General features: G+C 45.8%; 1 protein-coding gene across 2 annotated transcripts in view; it reads left to right on the top strand.

Moving 5' to 3' along the window:
* Window positions 1–18,186, top strand: part of TNKS2 (tankyrase 2) — a 511,364-nt gene that overhangs the window by 225,826 nt on the left and 267,352 nt on the right. For both annotated transcript variants that reach the window (XM_069239858.1, XM_069239857.1), the window contains one exon: window positions 10,860–11,112. In XM_069239858.1, the coding sequence (XP_069095959.1) occupies window positions 10,860–11,112 (253 nt within the window). The remainder of the gene's footprint in view (window positions 1–10,859; window positions 11,113–18,186) is intronic.

Here is an 18,186-nt window from a genome sequence, read left to right as displayed (position 1 = left end):
GTGTAGTGAGCCTAGGGGTAAGTATCCCATTGGCGACTACCCTTCACTACTCCTAACTCCTGTCAATTTAGTGTTTAGGTAGCCCCCTGATACCAGAAACTCTAATTCGATTTCCTGGGATCTGGAGAGGAGAAAAGAGCTCTCCCAACGAGAACTGAAGACTGACCATGAACTCGGCGCAAAACCTTGCCTAACTGCTGCAACCTTGACAATTGCAAAGACCTGGCTTGTCTGTAAGCTGTGCATTCTCTCTGACACTTGGAGGACTGACCTGCACATAGACAACCAGTTTGCATCTCCCTTTGGGTGGAGGGGCCATCCCCCTGCAGCTGCAGACACCAACAAGCATCTACCCGGTTCACTGTGTTGCTTCCCATCGGGCCCACTGAGGGAGCAGTACTCCAGCAAGATGACTTCACTGCTCTAGAAGGGAGGTCAGATCCATCTCCTTACCAAGTTTGGAGATGCCAGGACCTCCCGGAGCTGCCTAGCACAATATCCTGGATACTGCAGCATTTGCAGCAACCAAGGATTGTTAAGTGTCCAGCCCGAACACCAACAGCGCCAAGACAGACTTACCGATGTGGGATGTCAGCATCATCAAGGCCATCGTTGAGAATGGCCCTGTTGTCTTGTTTTTTTAGGTCGACTTGGAGATGGGGACAATTGAGAGCACAAGTGACCCGCTGGACAGAACATCTCTGCACCCAAGTTCCACAGCCAGAATCAGAGTCTGCTAAAGGTGCACCCTTGCTTCAGAAATCCTCAAGAGCTGAGCCACCCTTTCAGCTGTGTCGGACTGGTCCCCCAGTCCCCACTTGCAACCTTCTTCTTGCAGGTACTTTTCGCCATTGACTTCAGTATGTAGCATCTGAGGTTACCACCCCTGGAAGCACCTCTGCACCCAGACACAGCAGGGCAGGTGAACTCAAACTGTTGGTGCTTTCTAGGAAGTTGGCCCATACTTATGTTAAGTTCAGAAGAACAGTCCAGTAAGTTGTTTGCAAATGACCTTATGCAATGCATGTTTCTCCCATAGGATAACAAAACTGATCACTAACTCAAAGTACATACTTGATCCCATAGCTCCTGGTGTCCAAATGAATATAAAAATCGGTTATTTTTCTAAATTGGTGTTGGATTTCCTTTGTCTCTCTGTTATTGACTCTGTGCAACACATGGCCTAACACTCCTCTTTGATAAGCCTTAGACTGCTTGACCACACTACCACAAATAGAGCACCTTGGGATTGCTAAAGCAAGCCCCTGTACATTTGTGGGAACCCTCTGCACAGTGTACCTCATTATGGTACACTGTATAGAGAGCCAACTTCCTAAAACTGATGATCAGTGAAAATCATCCAGTATCTGTGCAGGAACTACAGGACACACAACAGGATTTTCCTTTGTGTCGTATGTTTACAGCCAGCTATAGGGTGATCGTGCAAAAAGGCAAGACCATGTGCAACAAGATAGAGTGGCATGATTATATTCTGGCTGACAATCAAAAGTCCAAAACCTGTGCCTAGGGACTCTGAACCTGATGACCTATATTGTTTCCACAGCTTGATTAACTGGGCTTCAGAAAAATTCAATGTCCCAATAGTAACGATTGAGAAACCTCCTTTCTTTTTCATTTGAATGAAAAAGGAAGGCCATAATTGGGAGGAGAAATGGCCCCATATGCCTAATTTTGCGAAACTCTCCAGATAGTTAATCTGCATGTATATGTCTCTGCATTCAGCATCTGCATGCCTTCTAAATTAAATGAAAGCAGATTTAGTAATATTGACTGCAGAAGGTACCCTAAACTAGCAACACCATGTTCTGATGCTCCACATCTTATTGGTAAATGACTTGATGCAATGGGATAAGGGGTTGTTGTTTTTGCAACTTCATCAGTCAAAATAGTGAATACAACTACCCTTCTTTCAATATATGATAAACTATTGTAGCATGGCATTGCCCTTCTCCTGAAAAAGCTGGTAGGTGATTGTAGGGCACAGGCCAAACCTATTCTTAGTGAATGAGAATATGTATCTTCATCCCGGATTCATGCCTCCTGTGATGCTGCAAATACTGATGGATTTTTCTAGCCCGGGATTCCTTATCATTTGAATATTGCTCATGTGCCAGACTGGAAACCCAAAATCTTCACAACAGTACTCCTGCATGCTGGCAGGTTGCATTGTGCTGTTTTGTCTTGGCATCATGCTGCCCCGGATGCTACGGAGCGGAGCTGCATATAAATGCTACCTCTAAATGCTGATGTCAGTTAATTTCTTTAATTGCCTTCCGATACAGATCTGGAACTCTGCTCCCAACTTTTGTTGGTTTTTCCAGTGCCGGTTGCAGCCTCTGCCCAGAGGGCCCCCTCAGCCGCGATTACTTCCGGTGGAGAAAACCCCACTCATCAGGACACCTCTGCACCTGTCGCCCCTGGCCCGTTGCAAAGAGGACTGAAGATGTTCCTCCATCCCCGAGCATCTCAAGACTTGGCCCACTTTTTGGTTCTCCCTGACTGGACTCCCTGTCCAAACCTGCAGCCTCTTTTCAACTGGACCGATCTCCATTGACTAACATTGGGCACCCTACGACACACTACACCTCTGCACCTGGCCTCTTCAGTGCTGTCTATTGGGACTTGTTGGTGTGGTCCTGACCCTTGCCCCAATACATACGTCCAGGAGATTAGTCCTGTGAGTCGCTGTACTATACCTGAATGCAGTACTTGTTTTTCTCTCCATAGGATAACCTTGCCACTTCTGTAAAATGCACTGTTGACTTTTGAAACCCTAACATATTTTTCTTGCAAAACTTACTTACCTGATCATATGGAGTCTGGTGCCTAAATAGATATGAAGATACTTTATTTTTTGTAAATTGATGTGGATCTCCTTCTTGAATTGTGTGTCCCATTTCGTGCATGTGTCTAACACTCCCCTCTGATAAGCCTAAGACTGCTCGACCACACTACCCCATAAAAGAGCACCTGGGGATTGCTAGAGCAAGCCCCTGTCCAATAGTAAGGAAACCCAAGGACTCTTTGCATGATATATCTCGTTTGATTTTATCATATGAAGACCAAGCTTTCTACAGTGTACCCCTTGGGGACTGTTTCTGGCCCTTACAGGTTTTAGTACAGCGTTTTACAGCTCTGACATCCACGCCACTTTTTTCTGCACCAAGATTGCTGATGGACAACCTGGTGGCAATACCCATGTCTGATCCCAAACCTGTTCGCTGTCCCTCTGCGAGATTACAAAAGTACAAACCGTTTCAGCAAACCCCTCCTCTATGATGAAGCTACTAACAGAAGCTTTATTTTCTTTTCAGCTCTCAATCTGACCCTGTGGAGGATCCTGGTACGGTCCTTCAAGATACCGACTATGATGAAGAGGAAGGAGCTGCTTTGTGTTCCGTCCTCATTTTATTATTGATGCATTATACCTAGACTTATAACATGTCAATGATTTGGACACATCCCCTGGCACTGAGCTTGGCTTTCCATTTGATCACCAAAGGAGGAAAGTGCCTAGATTCCACAGATGGTCAAGAGAGCATTTGAGGTGCTAAAATTGGAGTTGCATTCTATTGAAATAAAGTCAGATGTTCTCCGATAGATCTTTCAGACAGGACCCATGACCTCTGAGCCATTGTTTCCTTTTAATGTGCCTCTTACAGACACTTTAATGGCTAGTTACATCATCAAAACCTAGGTTTTGCCCTCCAGTTAGCAGGCCTATAGCACAGTGACGTAGACCTGCGCCTGGTGACAAAGCATTGTACACCTGAGATCTTTATTATTCCGACTTTCTCCAGCAAGGTTAAACCTAACTTTTTATCTACCAGTCCCCTCGACCAGAAACCCAAACAGATTGATGCATTCAGCAAGAGAATAATTTCATCTGTTTGGCCATGATCTCTTTAAACATTGTATACTTGGGAAGATATACCCATGCTGTTTCGGGCATAGCAAGCAAGATCTGTCTGGCAGTCCCAGAAGATCTCAGAGCCTCTCTGCCACCAGCTACACATGTTGGACAGAATGCAGCAAAGTTTGTGATTTGTGCTAGCCTTGATACTATAGATTACTTTGGCTGAGCTGTTTATACCAAGAGACTTACGTGGACGAGGTCTACTGGAGTTTTAAGCAGTGTACAAGTGTCCTTAATTGACATTCCCTTTCATAGGTCCAAACAGTTCACAGTAAAGATAGACATGGCTCCAGAGGTTAAAGGACAGCTGAGCCACTGCACTATCCTTAGAACTGCTGACACCAACATAACAAACTTCCCGCCAGTTCCGTAAGTTCAGAGGTTACTGCGGGGCAGGGGGAGTGGGAGTTGGTGGGGGGAGGGGGCGGTTGGCATGTAGACAGAGGCATGTAACCTAACCAGTTCAGCCCTTTCGAGGCCGCAAATGCAGAACTGGCAGCTAACATGCATGGGGGCTCAGCTCCTCCTCTTCAATTTGTCCTTGATAGACCAGGCCGGTGGCATTAAGGATACATTTCCTCTCTGTCTGGAGATCAATTACATCAGACAAATGGGTCTGACAGATACCTTCAATTTCCTCACCACCCCATTTACCTCCTGTAGTTAAGCGGGCTATTGTTTGGGGTGTCCAAGTGTCTACCTCAAAGAATAAGATCTCCACTTGCTAAATGTTGCTCAAAAAAATAAAAGAAACCTGTGCTCAATCCCTGGCAAAGTCAGTGAAAGCAATCTGACTTAAATCAACGGCACTATGTAAAGTATTTATGCAATGCATACACAGTAGTAAAATTCACACAAAATACAATCAAGCTCCACAACCAATTTTGAAATAAACAGACATATTTTAAGAGTAAAATAGGAAAAACAAAAGGGGAGCTGTTAGTATGATTTTTTTATTTTATTATTAAAGTTTTAAGTGAAACTAACTCTAAAAAGTCAAAGCCCCAATGATAGTCTGTGGAAGCTGTAGACCGGAAACTAGGTGCAATGCGAGGTCCACAGCAATGAGGACCAAGTCAGATACACCAGATGGATGGGCCCCAATAAAGTCTTCTAAATCCCACTTCAGAAAGGGACTTTGTCATTTTTTTTAAGGAAAGTGTTGACATGTCTTAGATGACCTAGTCACCTTTTCGGGAATTATAGATTCCACAGTAGAACCGAAGGACGGATACTTCAAGCTGTTTGGTCCCCCTGGAACTTAGGTAATTTCATATGGAAACTTTTCTAAGTCCAGGGTTTTTGTTGGCTTGAGTGATATGAATCTGAAATTCAGTCTGATGCAGTGAAACTGCTGGTCAGGTATTTTTTTCACTCAATTCTCGTTGAAGCTCTAGGTTTCTGGATGAAAAAAACCTCTAAAGGTTCCCGACTTTAACCTGGTGCCTTAATAACCACAGGAACACACTTCTAAGGCCCCGGTTCCTCAAAGGAGGGCACTTAAAGACTCCCAGGATGTCAGTCAGAGTTCAGCAGCAAAGTCCAGGTACACTTTCAACTGGTCAGCTGGGCATTTCCAGGAGAAGGCATCTTGCAACCTATTGTGCCCCTGTAGGAAGCTGGCTCTGAATATACTATATCAGAATGAGATATAGTGTGCACAGAGTCCAGGGGTTCCTCAGAGGCTTAACAAAGGCTAAAGTAGATAATACTAATGCTCTCTTTTGTGGTAGTGTGGTCCAGCAGTTAGGCTTATCAGAGGGTGGTGCAAAGTATTTGTCGTACACACAAGCAGAAGAAGAAACACACTTAATGACTTAACTCCAGACCAAAGGTTTTTATATAGCAAAAATATATTTTCTTAATTTATTTCTAGAACCACAAGATTCAAGTTGCAGGTAATTACTTCAATAGAGTCGTGTTTCACACATATATCAATAATACTTGTTTTAAAATCGATAAGTTATACAGTATTTGAAATATTGGCAATGATCTGTTTTTGAAAGTTGACACTGCAATTTTCAGAAACAGTTCCTTGGGGCAAGAAAAGTTAGTACAATTTACAGGTAAGTACTTGACTTACTAAAATGAGGGCAGAGTGGCATTCTGGGCTTGTGGCAGGCATCTCTACATTTATGAAAGTGGCTGGAACAACAGAGTATTTCTAGTCTCCAACTACTTAGCAGTGCTCTTAAATGTCGGAATAGACTAGTTGAGCAGGAGGTATCTGGCAGAGAACAAGTGACAACTTCACAGAGGTGGTGCAGAGTGTCTTATCAATGGTGAAAACCCTGTTAGATCTATTCGCCACTGTTGTACACACATTGTTGTTGGTTTTTACTCATTGGAATTTCCTACAAGTCTTTTACCAGTGAACACATTCTGGCTAGATTGGACTCCGGGTCTTCTGTATGGATTCCCAATGCTTCTCATCCTGCCTCAGGTACTGAGAAAGATCAGATCTAAGTTGTCATTGCTCTGGACTGGGCCTGGAGTATGTGGTACCCAGAGTTCTGGAGCTTACTTCTGCCCTATGATCAGGTTTTCAACCCCTGGAGGATCTCCTGTCAAGGAGCAGAGTCCTGCGTCTCAGACCCCACAACCTCCATCTCCTTGAGTGGAGACGTAGTGGCAGCAGTTAAATGTATTCAACTAGCCCATCAAAGTGTTCAATGTCCTCCTGCTGACAAACACCCTTCAACTAAGTCCATCTGTGCTGGTGAAAATTTGTTACCTGGTGTGGTGCCTGGAATACCGATCCCTTGCAGGATAGAGTTTTGGTTTTCATTTTCAATGGCTTAGCAGACAGTGTCAGTTGCAATTGTTAAAGGTTACTATTATAATGGAGACAATTGATGGAAAGTAGAGGAATTCTTCTTTAATTGGTTCTTGACACTACCTTACAATACTTTGAGAACAACTGTCATAATAGTTCACCTGCCTTCTAAGGTGGACAACGCATACAGGAACATTCCAGTCAGTGGGCAGTACAATGGGGAACAAGGGAATAAAACCAGGGAAAACTGGACAAAAGAATAGAAGCAGTTGGGATAAAACATAAGTTACTTGTCAGATTTGTTGGCGTTTCTGTGTTTGCCAGACCAACAGTCCATACGTAAACAACCACTTGTGATACTTTTTATAAAAGACCATTTGTTGGATGGTCAACTCTTTATTGGGATTTTAAGGACAAAATAGGGTAACGCAATGTAGAAGAGGGTCCTCTGTATCAGAATCTAATATGCCCTGACCATAAAGTAATCCCTGGCAGGGCTGAGGTCTTACTCCATGTGACCCAAGGATGCTAAAATGGTTTTAGCATGGAAAGTGCCTTTTCTTGACATCTGCCAAGCTGCAATGTGGGTATTGGCACATATGTTTACAATGCACTTCTGCAGCCAGGTGTAACAAGAAGGTCACTTTGTCTGCTCAGTCTTACAGGACTTTAAGACCTATGATTTCAACCTGGACTGGAGGGGTTTCTGATGTAAGGTCACATGAGAATGACCAGAGAGGGAGGTTGAGAAGATGGGGGTTATAGAGAACAGGCCCATCTAGTTCACGTGGTTGTACCGACCGAGTATGCACCTTTTGATTACCTCAAGACCACAAAGAAGCAAGCTGCTTGTCCTGCCAGGCATTTAAAAAGGAAAGCACAACACCCTATGGGATGGACCATAGCTAGACTCATCATAATAATCAAGGTCAATACCCATTGGACTTGACCATCGGTCTTTGGACACGGAGACTTCGACAGGAAGTATTCTGAGGGGAAGACCTATTTGCATTACCACTAGATCAAGTGAAAGAGAGTCCCAACCCACCTCAGATGGCTCTCTTGTCGAGGAGGAGAGAGATCCCGGAGCCCAAGGGAAGCTTTCACTGAAGACTGAGTTGACAAAAAGGGGTCTCACACCTCAATCAGCACCTGAGAAGCCATCAGGTCCTACTCAAAGTCTTTTTCGGATGCCAAGGACTGCTCTTGAGGGAGGAGGGAATTGAGACCTGAGACTACTGCAAAAGGCCTCCAGAGTTTATTTCAGCTGTTGCCACCCAGCCTGATTGGTTCAGAGAGCAGCCATCTACTCCAGAGATTCTGACTTCAAGAGCCATACTTCGATCCAGGCCCACCAGAAAACAGGGATAATCCATTGACCTACTATAGTGCTGACCCGCAGCACAACTCAAACCTTGAAGTGTGTCCATTAGAGACTTTGCCTCCAGGCAACATGACAGCCTACCATACTGTTATTCAGACAGCAGTTGATCACCATAAGGTGAATCTCCATGTGGTGGGCGAAGAAGAGGAGGGGCTTATTCGTAGGGACCTTATCGAAGACCACAATGTCTGTGCAGTTCGTGCTGATTCTTAGGAGTGTTACACAACAACACACACAAGGAGCGTGCACAACAACTTCAACGAGCCATTTAAAATTATGATGATCCCACCATGAACTGAAAAGTAAATGCAAGCCTGCTCCCGAGGCCCCACTGTATAGCAGAGGACATGTACTTCTTGACTCAAAAGGTATCTCCACTGCTCACAAAAGAGCTTTCACACAAGGAACAGGTGATACAGCCCCTCCTAACCCAAAAGAAGCAGAAAATGTACGCTTCCAGAAAACATAATGATGTGAGGTCAACACAGTGGTGGATAGCCAGGTCGGTGGCCTGCCTCCTAATATGACAGACAACACTGGCAGGAGAAGGACCACCTAGATAAACACCTCCCAGAGGCACCGTACAAAAGCAGCAGAAAGATGAATCAAGAGGACAAAACCATATCCAATGTGAAAAAGAAAAAAAAGTCTGTTGTGCATTGGCCGCTGCTGACACTCCCTTCAGGGTTATAAATGCCAGCATCGTCTCACTTGACACGCTTGACTAACTGATTTGGGGTTCTCACCAGGTCATACATCTTATTGTTGGCCCTTTCAGTGGCAAATACTGCTTCGTTCGTTGAGTAGATACAGTGTGCTTGAAAAAATAAAGAAATAAATTGTTATTGCAATGGCCTTGGAGGGCAGAAGCAACCTGGAAAATCTGGGATTTGTTGTGAAATGTGAGGAATTGCAAAAGCTGCAAGAATTCCTCTGAGTTCTGGATAACAGCTGCATCAGCTTTTTCCAAAGCTTAGACATCATATACCTGTGGATTCAGGTGCAATGAATGACAAGGGGATAGAGGTGGAACTGGCATGGGTGTTTTCAACTTCAAGCTGTGACCTATGAGTTATTCTCAATTCTCCCCGGCCCACCCCCTTCACCCCATCCCCTTCCAAATCTCATAGTATCTCTCCCCCCTCGGATTGCACATATGTCATGGTAGCAACCAGGTTATTCCATACCCTGTGGCAGTAAATAACCTCAGAAAAGTGGGTCTAAGTCTGTAGTGTAGCAAGGATACTAATTGGAATTTCACCACACCACAGATCATCCAACCTTGCTGTCATGCAGTCTGTCAGAAACATCAAAGATGGACAAGTACTTCTCAACAAATATGCAATCGAGATAGTACTCACACCCCTGCGTGGCCACAAAGTGTGCTGTCTATATTGTATCATTTCATAGAAATCAACCTCTGGCTACTAAACCACTATATCCCGCTGGAGAATTTCAAGATGACAACTCTGCAGGATGTCGATCCGCTGCTCTATGTAGGCAATCACATGGTGACCCACGATCCCAAGGGCACCTTCCTTTGTCTGGCTCACCATGACTAGCTCAGGTACATGTTAAGTAAGGAAGTAACCATCAGACATCCAGCCCACTTTCACCACCTTCAGCTCGAAATTTTGCTGATTGTGCAGATCTCTGTATTTTAGAAACCTCTTTTTATTTTTTTGGGTGACCTTAGCCACTGTCGTAATGGCTCCTCTGATCTTGCTCTATAGCTCTAACATAGGAAATGTCTTCTCTTGGTCTAACTCTCTTAGTAAAGCAGTCTACTCACATAGCTGGTCACTTATTAGACCCTTTATTTTGCAACATTGTACATGCAATTTTACTTTATCTATACTGCTGTCCTGGACTAAGCACATTGTGGTGCCTTTCAAGCTTCTCATTATTACATTTGGCAGAACGTTTTTACCCAACATTATGCCCAGGCAAACATAATACTTGTTGAAATAGTTTCTTGAGGAGATGACAACAGCCCTTAACACATTGTCAAGGACCAGAACAGAAGATATTTTTGTTGCCAACTTCAATCCCTTGATTTCAAAAGCTCTGGATCATTTTGCAACTATCAAAAACTGTCCGACACCAGAGGTTTCCCTCCGCTCTCTGGTTTAGAGATGAACTGCATGTCGATAAACTGCATTACAAACAGCAGTTGCTCTCACTTTTCACCTAAGGACAGAGCTTTCTGTAAGCTTTCCACCCAGGTATATCACAAGCAGATCTGCAGTGTTTGCCAATCTTTAATACTACCTAAATTGCTGCCTCTGACAATTCAGTTAGAGAAGTGTTTAATGTTGTAAAAAGCTTCTCTCGTTCTCCTGCTTGTGCACCATCCACCTCAATTTGTTGCAACTGCAGTCCAGTGCTCTGAAATATTGGGATAACCTCTCTGACAATTGAGGGTTCCCAGCCTAATTGAGAATAATTTAAGCATGTGACTACATGAAAGATACCAATGCAAAAGAACTGTAGTTACAGCTAAGGAACTTTTTCATACGTCTCCTGAGCCTTACCTTTCCACTTCTGTGGCTTTTTGGCAGACAATCATTCTCCCTGGTCATACTCAGGCATGCTGCTGTCACTGTGTTTTATAATTTACTGTTGCTAAAGGTATGTATATACTTTGATTCAAAAGAGCTTAATAATGGCTATTATTGTATTATCATTACATAGTTATGCCACTGTAATGTTCTTCTGAATTTGTTATTGATTGAAACATGTTTTTCTGTTGTTCCACTTAGGCAGATGATGTCAGAGCTCTTCTAACAGCAGCCATGCCGCCCTCTGCTTTACCAAGATGTTACACACCTCTGATTACCAATACAACCCATCCTTTTGTGGCTACCAGTATGGCTTTGTCTCCTATCACATCTAGCCCGTTAAGTCTCTCTGCTGCTAGTAGCCTCGACAGCCTGTCTGAGAGTTTTTCTGAACACTCTTCTCTTAATTCAAACAGAACAGAAGGAGCTGTTGCACTAGAGAAGAAGCAAGAAGGTGATTGTTTTGGGATTCAGTGTGCATTTTTTGCCTGCCCATCTTCTGTCCAAGATTGTCATGTTATATAATTTCCTGTAATTAATCAGTGAACATATTACTCTAAAGCAACTTAGTGACAAATATTACATTTTGGTTTAAATATCATATTAGATAACATTCATGTGTTGTGTTTGACGGCACAAATAAGGAGGCCCTGGCCCAAAGCATGTTTAGCTACGATACACATGTGTATACCTTATTTTGAGTATCTGTTGTTAGTATCAAGCAGTAGATGGAGAGAGAACATCAACAGTATGTGCCAACTAAGTGTACTCAATCCATTGTTGAAGTCATAAAATATATGGCTTTACATTGTAAAATTTTACAAAACCTTAAGCGGTACAAATGTAACTAATGTAAGAGTTCCGCTTTAGAGTTAACAGTTTCAGAAGATATTTCTGAAGCTGAATTCCTCTTTGTAGCACTCGCTGTAGTGACTCAACAAGACTCACATGAGAGAGCCTAACCCAGCTCCACCTGTGGGTGACAGCTGTATGCGAGCGGGGCTCTCACACAATCAAGCAAGTATAGGGGGCAGGCCTCAGTTTTATGGCATGTGTGGCTGTAGATAAACATGCTTTATATACTCCTGCTGTCTAGTGTTGGATTCGGAGTGTTGCAAGTTGTTTTCTTCGAAGAAGCCTTTTCGAGTCAGGGGATCAAGTGACTCCTATTCAGTGATACTGCGCAAAAGCATTGACTCCTTTGTTGGATTGTTTTTTCTCTGCCATCAGTTTCGGACCTGTGTACCTTCGCTTCGTCTTTTGACTTGCTCTGGTTCAAAACCTTTCTTTCCGTCGTCTTCCTCATCGATGGTATTGTTGCTCAATCGCGTATTTCCATCTTTGCGCTCATCTCAACTTGTCGGTCCGAGCATCAACTGCATGCCCTCGCCCATCCAGGCCTACTTCACCATGCAGCACTGACCAGTATGCTGTGCTGATGCAATGGACGCCATTTAGTTTCTGCTCTCAGTGCCACACAAAACGTCCCCACATCGACCAACATCTGGTGTGTAACCTGTGCCTCTCCCCCAACCACCCAGAAGCTACTTGCGATGCCTGCAAATCCTTCTGGTTAAAGAAGACCCTTAGGGACTGAATAGCTCGATGACTGGAGATGGCGCATAAGATTCCAAACGACTCTCCAGACATTTTTGGGAGGAGCATGCCCAGGAGGAACTGGGACAAGAGGAGGCCTTTTCAATCCAGGACTCGGACATCCAGTCGGATATTGAAAGCCACAAAGTGAAACCCGTGAGTACCATTGCCCCTCCTGCCTACCCTTCGACTGCTAAAAAGTCCCTTACAGAGGGCGCCGGACCACCACTGCCACCAGGCCATAGCCGACTCTGGAAAAACTGCTTTGGCTGCCATGCCCTCAGACTCCGCTCTGAAAATAGCCAAGACCAAAACACTGTCTTCTGCATCGACGTTCAGCTCCTTGGTCCGAGATATCATTGCCATCTCGATCCGGACTTCGGCACCAAGTACTTCTCCTCTGAGTCGACCTACTTCCACCTCTGCTTTGGTGCCAACAAGAGGACCCCAACGAAAACTTTGGTGCTGAAAATTAAGGAGCACCTTTGGAGCAGAAAGACTCCAGACAGTCTTCAGCTACGCCATCACCTGTTGAACCCATTCTGGAGAAGTTCGACAGTGCCAGCTTTAAATCCAGGAGGGAACAGGGCGCATTATTGGTTCTCCCCCCTCCTGCTATGATGACGAGAAAACTATCCTTCCAAGAGGCTTTGGACAGTTTTCCAAAGAAGGTCACCAAGGAAAAGCACATCTAATAAGCCTTCTCTTCCTCCTCCATCTCTTCCACTCCCTTCTTCTCCTCCTTCTCCCTTCCCCTCCTCCTTCTCCCTTCCCTCCTCATTTACCTGCCTCACCTACTGCAGGAGATCTGACATCTCAGGGTTCTCCTGTTTATACTGAGGAATATTTTGGTGGGGCACAGCAGGACCCTGATCCATGGTACACATATGACTCTGATCCCATGGTAAGCACTGACCCAGATTTGTACCCGGAACGACCCTACCAGCAGGTAGTAGCTCCGGCAGCTGCCTTCCATAATGTTGAGCTGCACAGGGACACCATTGAGCAGGACTTGCTGTTCGATACCATTACATCCACACACAGGAATATCCAGTTTCTCACCATCCTCCCTGGCAAGCTTTGTCACACAGACAAAATGTTTAAAGAACCTGTCTGCTTCAGGGTTATCACCCCTAGTGTAGACAAGAAATATAAGCCTGCTTCCTCTGACCTGCTATACATTAGATCCCAGGTCCCTCCAGGCTCTGTTTTGGCCATCCCTGTATGGAAACTGGCCAATAGTCAGGCCACATGGGACTCTCCTCCTCCAGACAGAGGAGTAAAAATCTGGATGCTACCAGCAAAAGGGTGGCTGCACAAACAGCCAGTCATTGGCGTATTGCCAGTTCACAGGCCTTGTTAGCCAGATACGACTGGACTCAGTGGTATGAGATGGAGGAGAACCTTCAGTTTTTACCCAGATGAGCACCACAAAAGAGGGCAGCAGATTATTGCAGAGGAACAAACAATCACAAACAACTCCATCTGCTGTGCCCTAGATGCTGCAGACACAGCTGCACACAGCATTAACACAAGTGCTTTAATAAGGAGGCATGCATGGCTTTGATGCTTTAGGTTCAAACCAGAGGTCCAGCATGCAGTGCTTATTATGCCTTTTGCTTAAATGCACTTCGACAAGGAGCACCTTTTTGGCCCTCAAGTGGACTCCACCCTTGAGAAGCTGAAAAAAGATACGGACACCGGAAAAGCCATGGGTGCTCTTCAGTACTCCTCACAAAGGGGTACTTTTTGTCACCCCACATTCAGAGGTGCTTACAAATCTACAACCTCAGAGGCATCTACCTCCCGCTCCAGACAGACTTCAGCCTCAGATTCTAGGGGTTTCTTCAGAGGAGCCTATAGAAGCAATAACAAGGGAGCCTTAAGAAGAAATAACCGAGGCAGAGGTAAGAGCACCGCTACACAAGGCTCTACCTCTACAACAAAACAGTAACTATTTAAGTCTCCTCCCTGCCCCCTCTCCACACCTGTCAGGGTAGCAGTAGTCGCCTCACATCGCAAAAGACAAAACATACACGTGTTCCCTTACTTAGACGACTGGCTCATCAAGGCCAGCACACTACGGCAGTGCCAATATCACACTCTGACAGTGGACCTGCTTCACTCACTAGGAGTCACAATCAACTTTGTCAAATCCCATCTACAACCTCCTCGGATACAGCCCTATTTAGGAGCTATTCTCAGTGCAGAGCTAGCATACCCCAGTCAGACTTGGGTTCACAGTTTTCAGTCTCTTCTCCCCCACTTTAAGGAGAATAGTAAATGCACAGTCAGAACTATCATGCGTCTGATAAGGATGATGGCCTCCTGCATTGCCATCGTTCCCCATGCCACACTCCACATGTGTCCCCTACACCAGCATCTCTATCATCAGTGGTCTTAGTCACAGGGTGACGCAGAAGATCTAGTGTTAGAACGCCAAACTCCCCACTCTCTCCAATGGTGGAACACCACCAACCTGTTTAAAACGCAACCTTTTCTGGACCCTGTGCCTTAGGTCATTCTGACCACAGATGCATCACTGACAGGTTGGGGGCGCTCACGTTCAAGACCTCACAATACAGGGCCTTTTGGATCTTCAGCAACAATCCTTACATATCAATCCCCTCGAGCTTAAGGCAGTATTTCTAGCCCTGAAAGCATTTCATCATCACCTCTCTCACAAGGTTTTCTTACTCCTCGCGGTCAACACGACAGCCATGTAATACCCACAGAAACCAGGGGTGACATGGTTGTCCCAATTGTACCAACTCTCTCAGACAAAATGGAGGTGGGCTCTCCACCACCACATTCACCTGGTGGCAAAGTTTCTTCCAGGAGCAGACAACTTTGCAGACCTGCTCAGCAGGATGCAGCAACAAGTCCACGAATGGGAACTCGTCCTTCAAAAATACTTCCTAAAATGGGGAACTCCTCAGATGGACCTTTTTGCCACAGCATAACGCGCAAAATGCACAAGATTAGCCTCCGGGTATCCACACCCTCTATCCAAGGGCAATGCTTTATGGATGAACTGGTAAGGGATATTTACTTACACTTTTCCACCTCTCCCTCATTCCATTTCTGGTTCAGAAAATCAGGTAGATATCTCTCATCATGATCCTTGTAGTTCCCACTTGGGTGCGTCAGCCATGGTTCGCCATACTTCTGGACTTTTCAGTAGTTCCCCATGAGAAGTTCCCCAACAGGCCGGACATCCTCACTCAAAATCAAGAACAGATCAAACATCCAGAACTCAGGTCACACAACCCTGCGATATGGCTCTTGAATTCCGAGTTTGGTGACTTAGAATTGCCTGCAGAATGTATGGACAATCTGAGGGAAGCTTGTAAACCCACAACCAGAGCATGTGGAAACACTTTGTGTGCTACTGTACTGCCAAACCAAATGCATTAATTTTAGTAAAGCTACTGCCAAGACATTGTGTGTTACTTCCTACATTTCCAAAAAGCAAATCTAGCTTACACTTCCATTTGCTTTTATATCACAGCAATAGCTGGAAATTTTTATTGAACAGACAACATACATTCTTGTGCAGAATTCCAATAATCAAAGCTTTCATGGAAGACCTTAAAAAGGTTATTCCACCTAGAGTGACTTCTGCACTGTCTTGGAACCTTAATTTTATGCTAGAGGTGGGATGCAGCATATATTGTGCCACCCTTGGGAGCCCATGCAAACTGTGACTACAGGCCTGCCATTGCAGCCTGTGTGAAATGGTGCATGCTTCTTTCACCCCAGATGTAAAGTTTACCTGATATCACGGTCACTGCAATATGGCCTTATAAGTCACTCCTAAGGTAGGCCTTTAAGCCTAAGGGCAGGGTGCACGGTTCTCAGTGTGAGGACACCCCTGCACAAGCGGAGGTGCCCCTACAAACCTCAGACTCCATTTTCTGGCTTTGTAAGTGTGGGGTAGCCATCTTAAGGTATGTAGTGGACACTGGTCAACACGAGATGTCCAACCATATAATGGCTTCACTGAACTTACGCACGTTTGGTATCAAATATGTTGAAATCCTGCAACCACACCAATTCCAGTGCTAGTTGCATGATACCATGTACTCTGGGGGTTCCCTGGGGGATCCCCCATGTCTGCCTGTACAGCCTTGCATGGTCTTAATGCCAGCCGTGCTGCTGCCGACCTCAGACACTGTTCTGCCCTCCTGCTGCTGCACCTAACTCGGGCAGGGGAAGGCAGAAAAAAGATTTCCTGTAGAGTGGAGGTGTCATAACCTTTCCCATAGAAATCGGAGTCACTGGGCTGGGGATGCCTCTGAGCTCCACCAGACTGCTTTGAAGGGCACATTTGGTGCCCTCCTTGCTTAAACCGGTTTACTCCAGTGCAGGAGCCCCCAGCTCCTGCTCTGGCACGAAACCACACAAAGGACAGGGGCGTGACCACGCCCCTGTCCAGCTCATCCCCTAGGGAGGTGCACGGAGCTCTGCCAGGTGGCTACTTGATTCTGCCATCTTGGAAATAAGATGAGCATAGGCCCATGCGAGCATCTGACTGGTTAATCAAGCTGGGTGACATCCCTGACCCCCTCCCGCCGATATTGGTCACTGCAGAACGTGTCCAACCCCCTTCCTGGGTTACTGATTAGCTCCCCTGAGGGCGGGACCCTAGATATGTCGGCAAGACTTCAAGATCTGTCTGCAAATCTCTTCTGCAAGACACTTCTGCAACCTGGACAGTGGAACTGCTGCTGGTTTTTGCTGGGACTGAGAGTAAGATTGTAACCAGTAGGAGGGCTTCTACTGCACATTTGTTTACAAGTTCTGCAAGACTTCTGCAGCCTCCGTTGCCATGCACCCTCCAGAGTCACAAGGACTCTGCCTGCACTTAGGGAAGCAAAAAAGAATCTCCCTTGGAGTGAAGGTGTCACTGCCCTGCATCCATAGGCACCTCAGCATCGACGACTGGTTTGTGGACCCTGCTGTCCCTTGGACTCTACAACACAGGTAGTGGTTCTGTGGCTCTCCAGAGGTCTGACCTGTCTTCTTTGCAACGGAGAAGTCTGTGGTCCCTCGTTGGAGCTGCTTAGCTGGAACCCCTGTGCACAGAGTCTGTTTGTCGTTGCCAAGTCTTATTGGCTTTCCTGTCCGGAGACCTCCTAGCTCCAAGAAGCCCCATCCTCCAGCACTACACAGCTCCAAGAATGACGTACTCCCTGCATCTCCTGTGATGTGGGCATCCCTCCTTACTTTGCTGCTGAGGTCTCCCTGTACCTGCTGCCAGAGGGTCCTGCTAGGGGCTCCATCGAATCCTCCTTGCTTGCTGAGGGCTAGCCCTGACTTACTAGCAAAGGGAGAGTCTCCTGGACCTTGCTGGTCCCCAAAATTCTGCAACACTCCTTGCAGTGCTTTCTTGCATTCACCAAGGCTTGTTGGTGGTCCTGCTGACTCCACTGCAATTCGACAACTGGCATGGGACACCTCGTGAATGACTCCTGGAATCTTCCTGCATTGTCTGGACTCCACAGCTGCGCTTCTTCACCATTCTACAGGTAACCATCACCAAGAAGGGTGGGCATTGCTCGTGCACCGCCTTGGCACCCCGGGTGGTCTGGACTCTGTCACCTCTTTCCCCAAGTCATCTTTTTCCTGAATCCACACTTGGGTTCCACTGACATGGTCCATGGGTTGCGAAGGCAGCTGGACACCTGAGGTCAACCATTGACTTCACCTGGAGGGTCCGATGCAACTTCACCCCTGTGCACCTGGGCTCCCTAGTGTAGGTATTCCACTTCTCTGGGTCTCCACAGGTGGGGACACTTTTGAACCTCCCTTGTCCCAACTGGTTTCCTCTGGGTCCTCTGGGAAGGGTACTAGAACTTGAAAACTCTAACCTAGACTTTCCCATGTTATCCTCTGGACACTGACCCGGGGTTACAACTATGCACACGGG

The sequence above is a fragment of the Pleurodeles waltl genome, chromosome 6 (assembly GCF_031143425.1).
Source record: "Pleurodeles waltl isolate 20211129_DDA chromosome 6, aPleWal1.hap1.20221129, whole genome shotgun sequence".
NCBI lineage: Eukaryota > Metazoa > Chordata > Amphibia > Caudata > Salamandridae > Pleurodeles > Pleurodeles waltl.
This window is presented reverse-complemented; position numbering and strand designations above follow the sequence as displayed.